Genomic DNA, 13520 nt, shown 5'->3' with positions numbered 1-13520 from the left:
CTCTGCAGCACCTAAACTCAACTTGGCAAGAGGATGCCTTTGGGTGTATCCTCTCATAAAGCTGCCATGTAACTATGTGATTTGGAGGTGCCAGTGTTGGACTGGGATGGCCAAAGTTAAAGATCACATAACACCAGGTTATAGTCCAACAGGTTTATTTGGAAACACTAGCTTTCAAAGTGCTGCTTTTTCATCAGGTGGTTGTGGAGCAGAATCGTAAGACACAGAATTTGTCGCAACATGATTGCAGTGTCAGGGAATGTAATATTAAACAAATTCAGCTTGTCTTTTGTCTTTTAGAATGATCATGTTAGTTTTGATTCTTTCATTCATATATCCCAGAACTTTGTTAAAGTTACATTCTCAAGATAGTTTTTAACAATAGGTGTCATCTCAGCTCAGATAATGCATTCAAGGTGGGAAGTTAAAGTCAGTCTGTATCCCAATGTTAGGTCAGACTGATTTTATTTCTAAAGTAGGAGTTACAGAATCTTACATGGGTTTATGCAGTTTTATTTTGCTCAAATAAAATGTAACTTAAAGTTCTGGGATTTACATATGAAGGAACTGAAATTAATGTGATCTTTCTAAAAGATGAAAGACTTAAGCTGAATTTGTTTAATATTACATTTCCTGACACTGCAATCCTGTTGCTATAAATTCAGTGTGTTATGGTCTTGCTCCACAACCACCTGATGAAGGAGCAGTGCTCCGAAAGCTCGTGCTTCCAAATAAACCTGTTGGACCTGGTGTTGTGTGACTTTTAACTATGTAAATGACAAATGAGAATTGCGCAAGGACATGGAGGTGTTGGACCGAAGGGTCTGTTTCCATGCTGTATATCTCTATGACTATGACTCTATGACTCCCTAAAACCTTACCATTTAAATGTATAAGTCTTGCCCTGATTTGACCACCTACAACAACTGTCACAAGAAACACTTCTTTAAACTTAGGATGAAATCCACCAAAAACTTTGGGACTTGTAGACTCACAGTTACATAACTTGCTCCATAACACGTCCCTTCTATTCCCTAAGTTACAGCTGCTTCTACAGTTAGTTGCATTGTTCAAAATGCAGCCTGATGCAAAATACACATTAAATTCATCTGCCATCTCCTTATTTTGCATTATTAACTCTCCAGATTCACTTCAAAAGGACCAACATTAACTCTGTTAATGATTTCCCTTTCAAAATATCTAGAAACTCTGACTACCTGCTTGATGCTTCTAGCTAGCTTTTTCTTGCACTGTAACTTTTGTTCCTTACTAACCTTTTAGGTATTTCTTTATTATTATTTATATTTTATCTTCTGATCTACCATCTATCTTTGAACAATGATATGCTTTTTCTTAAGCATGTTATCTTTAATTTTTTTTCATTCATCACATATGGTGTGTCCTCTGCTTGGAATATTTCTTTCTCTTTGAAATGTATCTATTCTGTGTATCCTGAAATGTTCCCTTAATGTCTGCTTCTATACCTCTGTTTATCTATCACTTAACTTAACTTGCTATCATATTTTAACTAATGCTGCTCTCATGCCCTCATTTATGACATTGCCCTCATTTAAGTTTAAAATATTAGGCTTGGCTCCACTCTCTCCCTGGAAGACTGCAGGTCAGGACCTGCAGTCTTCTTCCTGACCTGCAGTCTTCTTCTTGACCTCTCCGCCTCCATCCTACTCCGACCTATCACCCTCACCTTGACCTCTTTCCACCTATCACATTTCCAACGCCCCTCCCCCAAGTCCCTCCTCCCTACCTTTTATCTTCGCCTGCTGAACACTCTCTGCTCATTCCTAAAGAAGGGCCTGTGCCCGAAACGTCGAATCTCCTGTTCCCTGGATGCTGCCTGACCTGCTGTGCTGTTCCAGCAATAAAGTTTCAACTTTGATCTCCAGCATCTGCAGACCTCACTTTCTCCACTCTCTCCCTGTTAAACTGAATGTAAAATTCAAACAAGTATGATCACTGTGTCATAAGGGCATCTTCAGTATTTGGTCATTAATTATCCTATTTCATTCAACAATGCCAGATCTAGTATAGTTTGCTATCTGGTCAGCTCCAGAATATGCTGTTTGAAGAAATTTGCCATAAAGCATTGTATGAATTCTTCATCCAGGCTGCTTTTGTCCATAGCTTAGTGGTAATGTATAGTAATCCAGAACTCCAGGCCACTTCTCTGGGACCTGGATTCAAATCCCACCATGGCAGATGCCAGAATTTGAATACAATAACAATCTGGAGCTAAATGTGGCCTAATAGTGACCATGTAGCCATTATTAATTGTCACAAAAACTATCTGGTTCACTCATGCCCTCCAAGGAAGAAAATCTGCTGTCCTTACCTGGTCTGGTCTACACCTGACTCCAGACTGAACAATTAGGGAATGGTCATAAATGCTGACATTGCCCATGACAGCCACGTCCTGTGATCAAATTGAAAACAAATTGTGTCCTTGTTGATTATTTCCCACCATCGCTCCAACACTTGACTACCTTCATTCCTCTGACGTCTTTTCTTAACTAGTAAGTGTTGATAACAGCTCCTGCTGTGGTTTTCCAGCACCAACTCTCGACTCTGATCTCCAGCATCTGCAGTCCTCACTTTCTCATCCTTGATAACAACTCCAAAAGAATGGATTTAAATACTCATCTGACCATACTGACCCAGTCAGCTGCTTCTTGGTCCACTGTCTCAGTTTGAATCCTGACATCACCTCAGTAGCTCTGCCTCTGGATTCAGTGAAGGCTCCGTTCTTACTCTCGTTCCCGTTCCTGCTCTGATTAAGCTCAATCTTTGCCCCTCACACTTTTATCGGGAAGCCCCAATGCCACCATTTACTCCCAGATTTGTTCTCCCCTCGCTGCTGCTCCAATTGGCTTCACCTTGAGTTGATTGCAGGGCATTTTTCCCAGATGGCTTCATCATGGCACTAATTGCAGGACACTCTTCACTGCCTCAGTGGCCAGGCTGAGCAGAGAAATGAATTTCCTCAAAGTTTCTACTCATGGTCATTATGTGGTGACCTGGAAGGATACAATTTAGTCGAACATCCAGGCAGTGTTTAACCTGTCCATTTAGACAAGATGATTACTGGTGGATAACCTGTTCTGCAGAGACAGTACTGCAGTAAGTTGAGATCGACATTCTTGTGAATGAAAAGCAACAGGCATTATTAAATAAAACAGTATACAGAGAACGGAAAAAGACAACATCTTACCTGGAGCCGAGACACCCAGGATCCAGTCACGTGATTTGATGTGGCTATGAACTAGCTCCTTTTGCACATGCTCAGCAGCTATAATTTTCTTTACTGGTACCATTAAGAAAAGCCAAAAGTAATCTGAAGAGTGAAATAAAAGAGTTCTAAACAGAGAACTGAATGTCTCAGTCAATTGACAATTGGCCAAGTCCCTTATTAGTAGGCCGCACACATTGTGGCAAAATGATGTAGAACATGATTTTTTGAAATAGTCTTTGAGGGCTGACACTTTGCCTTCTTTCTGTTTCCAGACGGAACGCCGAAAGTGATCTCGTTTTTCAGTGAGAAGGTGGTGAGTCCCAATGAGCCCATCTCGCTGATGTGCAGCGTGAAAGGCAATCCACCACCAACCATCACCTGGACCCTGGATGACGACTCAATTGCACGAGATGGGAGCCACCACTTCAGCCAGTACAGAACCACTGAGGGCAACATGGTCAGCCATCTCAACATCACTAACACTCAGGTCCGGGATGGAGGAGTCTATCGATGTGTGGCCAACAACTCTGCCGGAGTCGCCATGTATCAGGCTCGAATAAACGTAAGAGGTGCTTGTCAAATTAGCTCCTCAGAACACATAGTTCATTTCATTAGGATTGTAAAATCCATGCATTCTTAAGTTCTGCTTTTGAATTTTGAATGGTCCTTTTCTTGTTGTTTATTTTGCAGATAAATGCCTTTCTCGCTGTTTCCATTCTTTCTTTATTCTCCTTCCTACCCTCTCCTGGCTATCCTGACTTCTTTTATTCTCAGACTTTCTCAGGTTTTCCATCACCATGTGAGTCATGCTTCTCATAAGCCCTGTTCATGTGACACCAAAGTGTGCCAAATAATCCGTCCGGTATTTATTCCCAAGGATCCTCAGGATGCCTGTCTCCTCATCTGTCCCCATTGTTCTTTTATTTCCCTAGCTGAGCTGTTTTCAGTCAAGCCAAGTCAACTTCTGTTGATGCGTTGGACCATCCTGAAGTAACAACAGTAATGCACGTCGAGCTCTTGACTTTACTTGACTCGTCAAGCCAAATAATTCCATGTGGGCAACTCATTAGTCGTATGTGAATCAACGCCATTTTCTCAAATCGCCTACTGTTCTTTTTCATCATTATTGGTTTTTGAATCAGATTAATTTCCATTATCGCGCCATGGCACCACTCCTATGTTGTAACTTGTGAGTAATTTGCATCAGTGTTATCAGAGAGACAATGAAGGCAGCGGCGTAGGGAATTTCCAACCCTGTTCATGTAAATGGGGCCTGTATCATACCATAGAGCTGCCATTCTTCAGCTTCCTGGGCAGGAGTTTAAAGGCGAATTTCATCTTGAACTTCTGTAGTAAGAATGATCCTTTGCAAAAAAAAAAACAAAATCACGTTAAGTTTGATTAGATTCCATATAGTGTGGAAACAGGCCCTTCAGCCCAACAAGTCCACACCAACCCTCCGAAGAGTAACCCACCCAAACCCATTTCCATCTGATTAATGCACCTGATGCTATGGGGAATTTAGCATGGCCAATCCACTTGACCTGCTCATCTTTGGACTGTAGAAGGAGACACAGGGAGAACATGCAAACTCCACACAGCCAGTTGCCCAAGGCTGGAATTGAATCTGGGTCCCTGACACTGTGAGGCTGCCTGGGGTCAGGGACAGAAATGAAACAATTGTGAATTGAATACATTTTGGTTTCACCATGCTTGGTACTTGTCATACCAATTGCCTGCCAACATCATTGCCAGTAAAGGAACTTGGTTGAGTGGTGTATTGATATAACAATGGGTCATGCCTTTAAAGGTGATTAAAGGGATGTTTTGATTCCATCATTGCATATCGGTTTATCATGGCCAATGTCACATTGTCTTTTTGGGAGGGAGAGAGAGAAAAACAAGCACTTTCCAGTTCTGCTCTAACACAGCCCACAAGTCACGGAATGACATTGACAAGTAATTAGAGTCTTTTAGGTTTGCTGCTCCTCTTTATTTGGCAGTGGTGCAGCCAATGGCCAACCCCGCTGCCTGTCTCCATTACTTATCCTTGATGATATAAATACCTTGACCTTCAAGAAATCAAGGGCATAACATGTCTGGAAAAAGGGGCTGGAGCAATATGACACTAAATTGATGAAGCTAATTTTTAATTAATATAAATGGTGAGGGACTAGATACATAGAACCCCTCCTGTGTGGAAACAGGCCATTTGGCCCAACAAGTCAACAATGACCATCTGAAGAACATCCCACCCAGACTCACCCTCCCATTAAAGCCCTGACTTTCCCATGATTAATCCAACATCCCTGGACACTATAGCATTAGGGACAATTCACCTAAGCCATATATCTTTGGGAGGAAACTCCACTGATGCAGGGAGAATGTGCAAACTCTGCACAGATAGTCACCTGAAGCTGGAATTGAACCTGGGTCCCTGGCACTCGGAGCCAGCAGGGCTAACCAGTGAGCCAGCAGCGCTAATTACTGGGCCACCTGCCACCATGCTGTTTTTTTTAAGCATTGATGAGTTATGACTTCAAATAGAGAAGTCTGTCAGCCAAATTAAGCATGAAAGGGAAAGTGGATGCCTGGACAACTGAAAATCACAATGTAAAAATATATTGAGCTCGGAGCTAGAATGTAAGATCTGAATTAAAAAGGTGACAATCATATGAATAAAACATTTCTAGGTAGGAAGCCTTCTATTGTAAGTGGGCCCACAGATATGAACATAGTTTCACAACAAAACTGAGAAATTTGCCTTTAACGTGTTTGGGAAAGTTTGGCTTGTCACACATTTTCTGAAGTTTATGTCATAATTGAATCAGCATAAGCTATCAGATTTTTAATGTTTTTTGCAGTTTTATTCTGTTAAAAAAGTCTCTCCCTTTTACAGTTTCCATTGTTCCTATTTGTTTTTGTTTTTTTGATTTTCTCTGATAGGACCTGCCAGTATACGATCGATGAAAAATATCACTGCCATAGCCGGTCGTGATACATACATTCATTGCCGGGTGATTGGCTACCCATACTATTCGATCAAGTGGTACAAGAATTCCAAGCTCCTGCCCTTTAACCATCGCCAGGTGGCATACGGGAATAATGGCACCTTGAAGCTCTCTGATGTACAGAAGGATGTGGATGAGGGAGAGTACATCTGCACTGTGCTTGTCCAACCTCAGCTGACTACCAGTCAGAGTGTGTATGTAGCCGTCAAAGGTAAGGACAGGCTTGTCTTCAGCAAAAACACCATATGATAAAAGACCAGCATTTGATGGTGGCTTGGTCACAATAAGTCATTGAGCTGTGAAATCAGCAAGGCAAATGGGACCAGAGAAGATGTGGGGCATGTTTATCTGCCTGACGAGAAAGTCAACTTTGATGTTGTCTGGAGAGTTGGTGGAGCTTGACAGAAAATGAAAGGGGGAAGCTTTGGGAAAATGGTAGCCACTGGAAGGCACATTGAAACAGTTTACATCCACTAATACAACATTCTGAACCTTCCAACACAAAATGGAAAGCCTACTACCCTGTTCTTCTCTTTATATTATGTGGAGAAATATGTATAAGCCTCTTATGGAAGCAGGTTAGGGACAAGATAAGGTGTACTCCTCATACCAGGTAATAATTGCACTTGGAGAATGTCTGGACTGCAGAGACTGGAGATCAGAATCAAGGGTGTGGTGCTGGAAAAGCACAGCAGGTCAGGCAGCACCCGAGGAGCAGGAGAATCAACATTTTGAGCATAAGCCCTTCATCAGGAACGTGCCCGAAAAGTTGATTCTGCTGCTCCTCGGATGCTGCCTGACCTACTGTGCTTTTCCAGTACCACACTCTCAACTATAATTGCACTTGTCTCACCTTGGTTTTTTTTATTCATTCATGGAATGTGGACTTCACTTGCTAGGCCAACTTTTATTGCCATCTCTAATTGCCAAAAGGGCAGTTAAGTGTCAATCATATTGTTGTGGTCTAGAGTTACATGTAGGCTAGACCAAGTAATGACAGCAGCTACCTTCCTTCAGTGAAGGTTAATGAACCAGGTGGAATCTTCTCCAACAATCAATAATGGTTTCATGGTCATCATTAGAATTCTAATTCTAGACGTTTATTGAATTCAAATTCCACTATCTGCCATGGCAGGATTTGAACCCAGGTCCCAGAACATTATCTGGCTCTGTGAATTAATATTCTAGCATTAAGGCCATCACCTCCCCTCAACATCCTTTCCACATTATAAAATTTTAGGACAGTTCATTGGCATTAACTTTAGTGAGCCTTTCTTATTGATCAATCCTGTTAACCTGCCTTTCTTTCTCCCAACTCTTCTTATGGCCAGTGCTTTTTTGAATTGCACACTCCCTCATCCTTCTTACCTCCAGATCTGCTGTTCTGTATGTTCCTCCTCTTTCCTGCATCTTCCTTAACACACAGCTTTCTATGCTCCGTAATCCTTTCCACAACTGACAACTGCAGAGTTTCCTCATGTCCGTCAACCTTTCTTTCCTCCAGCCTTCATCAGGTGTTTCAATTAGCATTTTGCTGTCAACTGCTCAGTCCTTGTGGATTTACCTCAGATCGCATTCCTCCAGTCTTGATGGCTTTCTGCACAAATAGGTTTGCTCTCCTCACCTTGGGTTCCTAATGAAAAATAAATATGTTCTTTTGGCGCTCAATACTGGGCTGTCATCAAAAAATGTCTTTCACTCTGTGAGATTCTCTGATATGCTATCTGTGTGTGTCATTAACTCTCTCTGTTGGAGCTCTGCAAGAAGCAAGTTTTGCAATTTTCATAGTTCTTGGAACTGAGCCCAGTAATCCTCTTACCTGCTCAACTCAGCAAATTTCAAAGTATTGCATTCGTATAATGAATAGAGTGAGAGCAGACATAAGCATGATAATTTCAAAGTCAGCCTGATCACCTGAGAGAAAATTGTCTTCATTAAAAGAAAATGTTGACTTGTCTTGACCTGGGCTGTAAAGCAGTCTAGATCCAAATGCAATAAGGTCTGGATAATATAAGACCTGGGCTGAAAAGTGACAAATAACACTCATGCCACACAAATGACCATTTTCAGTAAGAGATAATCTAGCCATCATCCCTTGACATTCAGGTGCCATCACGGAAACCCCCATTACCAACATTCTAAGGGTTACCATTGTACAGAAACTTAACTGAACTTGCTATATAAATACAGTGGCTATAAGAGCTGGTCAGAGTTTAGGAATACTGGGGTGAGTAACTCCCCTCCTGACTCCTCAAAGCATGTCCATCATCTACAAGGCACAAGTTAGGAGTGTGATGGAATACTCCCCACTTGTCTGGATGAGTGCAACTCCAACACTCAAGAAGCTTGACATCATCCAGAACAAAGTAGCTTGCTAGATTAGCATCACTTCCACAAAGATTATGGTCACTGCACCACCAACACACAGTAGCAGAAGTACATATTATCTGCAAGATGCAGTGAAGACAGGACCATCTAAACACATGAGCTCATCCATCTAGATGGACAAGAGCAGAAGATGCATGGGACACCACTTCCACCTGCAAGTTTCCTCCAAGGCACTCACCATCTTGACTTGGAAATATATTATCTTCATTGTTACTGGTCAAAAATCCTGCAAACACTTCCCTAATGATATTGTATGTCAACCTACAGCATATAGACTGTGACAGATCAGTAAGGCAGCTAGCCATCACTTTGTCAAAGGCAATTAGGGATGGGCAATAAATGCTGGTCAGCTATTGAGACCCATGTTCCATGTCCCATTAGTGAATTAAAAAAAAAACAAATTAGAAGAACAAACAAATATTTTTAGAATCCCTACAATGTGGAAGCAGGCTACTTGTCCCATTGGGTCCACACCAACTCTCTGAAGAGTATCCTGTCCAGACCCACCCCTCTACCCTATATTCTCCATGGCTAACCCACCTAATTTTGACACTATGGGCAATTTAGCATGGCCAATCCATCTAACCTGCACATGTTTGGACTATGGGTGGAAACCAGAACATGAAGAAGAAACCCACACAGACATAGGGAGTATGTGCAAACTCCACACAGCCAGTCATCCCAGACTGGAATTGAGCCCAGGTCCCTGGCGCTCTGAGGCAATAGGGCTAACCACTGAACCACAGTGCCTTTACAAGGGAGCAATACTGCAGGTACTGGGAATCTGAAATAGAGTTGTAGAGTCATACAGCATATGACCAGGCCCTTTAACCCACCCTGCCAACCAACCAAACTTCAGTGATCCCATTTAATTGCACTTCCATAGAATCTATTATCCCCTGACATTTTAAGTGTTCATGGATGCAGATGTTTCTTAAATGTTGTAAGAGTACCTGCTTCCACCACTCTCTCAGCCAATTCGACATTTCTACCAGTCACTGGATGAAAAAATATTTCCTCAGATCCCTTCTAAACCACTTACTACTCACCTCAGATTTATGTATTCTGGTGTTAGACATATCTGTCATGGGTAAAAGACTCTCTCAAGAAACTTTGTCTGTGCCTCTCATAATTTCATACACCTCAATCAGATCCTTCATCAGCGTCCTTGGCTCCAAGGAAAACAAACCCAGCCTATCTAATCTCTCTCATAATTTGGGACTTTTCATCCCAGGCAACATCCTAGTGAATCTCTTCTGCAATGTTTCCAGTGCAATCACATCCTTCTGAAAATGTGGCAACCAGAACTGCACACAGTATTCCATCTGTGGCCTAAACAATCTTTTATAAAGTTGTAACAGGACTTCCTTGCTCCTAATATTCTATGTTCTATCTAATGAAGGCAAGCATGCTGTATGCCTTCTTCACCACCTTCTGTACCTGAGCTGACACCTTCAGGAATCTGTGTGCTTGGTACACCAAGGTCCCCTTGTTCCTCAGTATTCCCTGGAAATTTACCATTCATTATGTAGGTTCTTCCCTCAATAGACATCCCAAAATGCATCACCTCACACTTATTGGGATCAAATTCCATCTGCCATTGTTCTGCCAATGTACCAGCTGATCAATATCAGACTGTAGCCATTCTCCTCACTATCAATATCCCTGCCAATTCTCATGTCATCGACAAACGTCCTGATTATACTTTCTCCAATCATGTCCAAGTCATGTCCTTTTTTTCATTCATGCTCATCCCAGAGGGCAGTAAAGAGTCAGTCACATTACGGTGGGTCTGGAATTACATGTAGACCAGACCAGGTAAGGGCTGCAGATTTCCTTCTGTCAAGCACATTAGAGAACCAGATGGGTTTTTTCCTGAAAATCAGTAATGGTTTCATAGTCATCATCTTAATTCCAGTTTATTATTAAATTCAAATTCCACCACCTGCTGTTGCAAGATTTGAACATAGTGCCCTGCAACATTATCTGGATCTTTGGATTAATAGTCTAGCCGCTGTCCGCCTACCCCCTAGTTATTTACATATGTATTGAGTCATCAGCAGAAAGTGAGGTCTACAGATGCCAGAGATCAGGAGTGATCTGATGAAGGGCGTGTGCCTGAAATGTCGATTCTCCTGATGTGCTTTTCCAGTGGCACACTCTCGATTCTGAGTTGTTAGTCTACATTAATGACTTGGATCTGAATGGATATGAGCTTTCAGGAAATTTTCAGCAGGTCAGCAATCATCTACAGAGAGAGACATTAACTCTGTTTGTGCCGTCACAGATGCTGTCCATGCTAGAACATTTCTAGTATGTTCTTACAGGTCACACATTTTTGAAGCATTGTAGTTACTCAAATCGGTAGGGTGGTGCAGTTAGATGTGAATTGTTTTGAATGTCTGGTAAACCTGTCAGAAGACCTGGGTTCAAATCCCAGATCAGGACTTAAAGGTAAAGGAGCAGAATTAGGTCATTCAGCACATCAAGTTTGTTCCAATTTGATGGCCAAGGCAAGTATGTTCCATAATGTGACCAGACAGGTTGATATCAATCCACAAATCTTTCCAGCACACCCTAGTTGCAGCAGTAAGAACGGGAATGACTTGGGTTCAGTGATCTGATGGAAGGAAATGTGGGAGTCTCTCCCATCATTAGCCACAGCTCCAGATGGTAAAGTGAATGTAAAAGTGCTACAGCAGCTAAGAATCAGAGTGATACATCATCACCACTTCTTTTCTTGCTCCTCAATGTCTGTCTTGGAATGTACCGCAAAACAACCAGTTGCCGTTTCCCTCCTTTCTGTTCAGTTAGTGTATCTAGAGCATTTCACTTTGAAGTCCTCCTTCCAGAGAAAAGACAATAAGACCGTAAGACATAGGAGCAGGAATTAGGCCATTCAGCCAATTGAGTGTGCTTTGCCATTCAATCATGGCTGATAAGTTTCCCTTGATACCCTTGATACTCAAGAACCTATCTATCTCAGTCTTAAATATACTCACTGACCTGGCCTCCACAGCTTTCATTGGCAATGAATTCCATTGATTCGCCACTCTCTGGCTGAAGACGTTTCTCCTCATCTTCGTTCAAAAAGTTAAAAATCACACAACACCATGTTATAGTCCAACAGGTTTAATTGGAAGCACACTAGCTTTCGGAGCATCGCTCCTTCATCAGGTGGTTGAGGGAGCAGTGCTCCGAAAGCTAGTGTGCTTCTGATTAAATCTGTTGGACTATAACCTGGTGTTATGTGATTTTTAACTTTGTACACCCCAGTCCAACACTGGCATCTCCAAATCATGACTTTGTTCAAAAAGGTGTTCTCTTTACTCTAAGGCTGTGCCCTCGGGTCCTAGTCTCTCCTCCCAGGTGGGAACATCTTCCCAACAACTACTCTGTCCAGGCCATTCAGTATTCTGTATGTTTCAATTAGATCCCTCTTCATCCTTCTCAACTCCATCAAGTATAGACCCAGAGTGCTCAAACATTGCTCATATGTTTGCTGGGACCATTCTCATGAACGTCCACTGCACACGCTCCAGAGCCAATACATTCTTTCTGAGATATGGGGCCCAAAGCTATGCGCAATACTCCAAATGTGGTCTGACCAGAGCCTTATAGAGCCTCAGAAGTACATGCCTGCTTTTATATTCAAGTCCTCTCAAAATAAATGCCATCTTTGCATTTGCCTTCCTAACTATTGACTCAACCTGCAAGTTTACTCTTAGAGAATCTTGGACTAGAATTCCCAAGTCTCTTTGCACTTCAGAATTCTGAATTTTCTCCCCATTTAGAAAATAGTCGATGTCTCTATTGTTCCTTCAAAGTGCATGAGCTCACACTTTCCCATGTTGTACTCCATCTGCCACTTCTTTGCCCACTCTCCTAACCTGTCCAAATCCTTCTGCAGCCTCCTCTCCTCCTCAATGCTGCCTGTCCCTCTCCCTATCTTTGTACTGTCTGCAAACGTAGCCAGAATGTTCTCAGTTCCTTCATCTAGATCGTTAACGTAGAAAGCGAAAAATTGTGGTCCCAACACTGACCCTTGCAGAACACCACTTGTCACTGTCTGCCATCCTGAGAACGACCCTTTTATCCCCACTCTCTGCTTCACCTTTCCTTGCAATTCTTAATACTGGGTACAGGCAGTCCCTGGGTTGTAAATAGGCTCTGTTTGGAATCCATTTGCAAGTTATTTGTCGGTCAGCTAGAACTCAATGCAAGACAACGTAAAAGAGGCAATTACTAAGTACAGAAAATGTTAATAGTCAGACCTTTAAAATTACTTGATGCTTGCCAGTGTAGCCTCTTGGGGGTAGTACTGCATGTTCACAATTGCAGAGTCAGGACATTTAAATTCATTTGAAATTGAGCTGAAAGCATGTGAACGTATGAATTAGGGTCAGGAGTAGGCCATTTGGCTCCTTGAGCCTGCTCTGACATTTGATGTCTTTGAGCAAAGTACCAAATGTATTTTGTTGTGCTCACAATCGCGTAAAGGCTATAAGCATCAAACTAAAATGTAAAGCTAGAAGTGCAAAATTAGCAGCAAGGTATCAGATTTGAAGCAATGTCAACCCCCAATGAAAGGAGTTCATCAACTCATTTTAAAAGAGCATCTGATTAGAAATGGGACAAAATGTATGTATTGTACATATTGTATGTTTGTAAGGACAAATCCAAATAACTGTGCTTCATTTAGAACTGAAACTGCTAGGAGTTTGGTCATCTTGAAAGCAAGATAACTGTTCACTAACATTAGCTAAACTCAACTGCTGTAGAATTTGGATTTGAAGGGTATAAATTTAAGTCCAACTCCTCTAATCTGGGCTGGCACTCCTGTGGGGTACTGACAGAATGCTGGTTTGTCTCAG

The 13520-nt window shown here is 42.0% G+C and overlaps 1 protein-coding gene across 2 annotated transcripts in view; it reads left to right on the top strand.

Moving 5' to 3' along the window:
* The window catches only part of LOC122555394 (Down syndrome cell adhesion molecule homolog), a 662754-nt gene that overhangs the window by 400104 nt on the left and 249130 nt on the right, over positions 1-13520 (top strand). For both annotated transcript variants that reach the window (XM_043701363.1, XM_043701364.1), the window contains exons 7-8: positions 3520-3816; positions 6194-6469. In XM_043701363.1, coding sequence (XP_043557298.1) covers positions 3520-3816; positions 6194-6469 — 573 coding nt within the window. The remainder of the gene's footprint in view (positions 1-3519; positions 3817-6193; positions 6470-13520) is intronic.

The sequence above is a fragment of the Chiloscyllium plagiosum genome, chromosome 12 (assembly GCF_004010195.1).
Source record: "Chiloscyllium plagiosum isolate BGI_BamShark_2017 chromosome 12, ASM401019v2, whole genome shotgun sequence".
Taxonomy (NCBI): domain Eukaryota; kingdom Metazoa; phylum Chordata; class Chondrichthyes; order Orectolobiformes; family Hemiscylliidae; genus Chiloscyllium; species Chiloscyllium plagiosum.
This window is presented reverse-complemented; position numbering and strand designations above follow the sequence as displayed.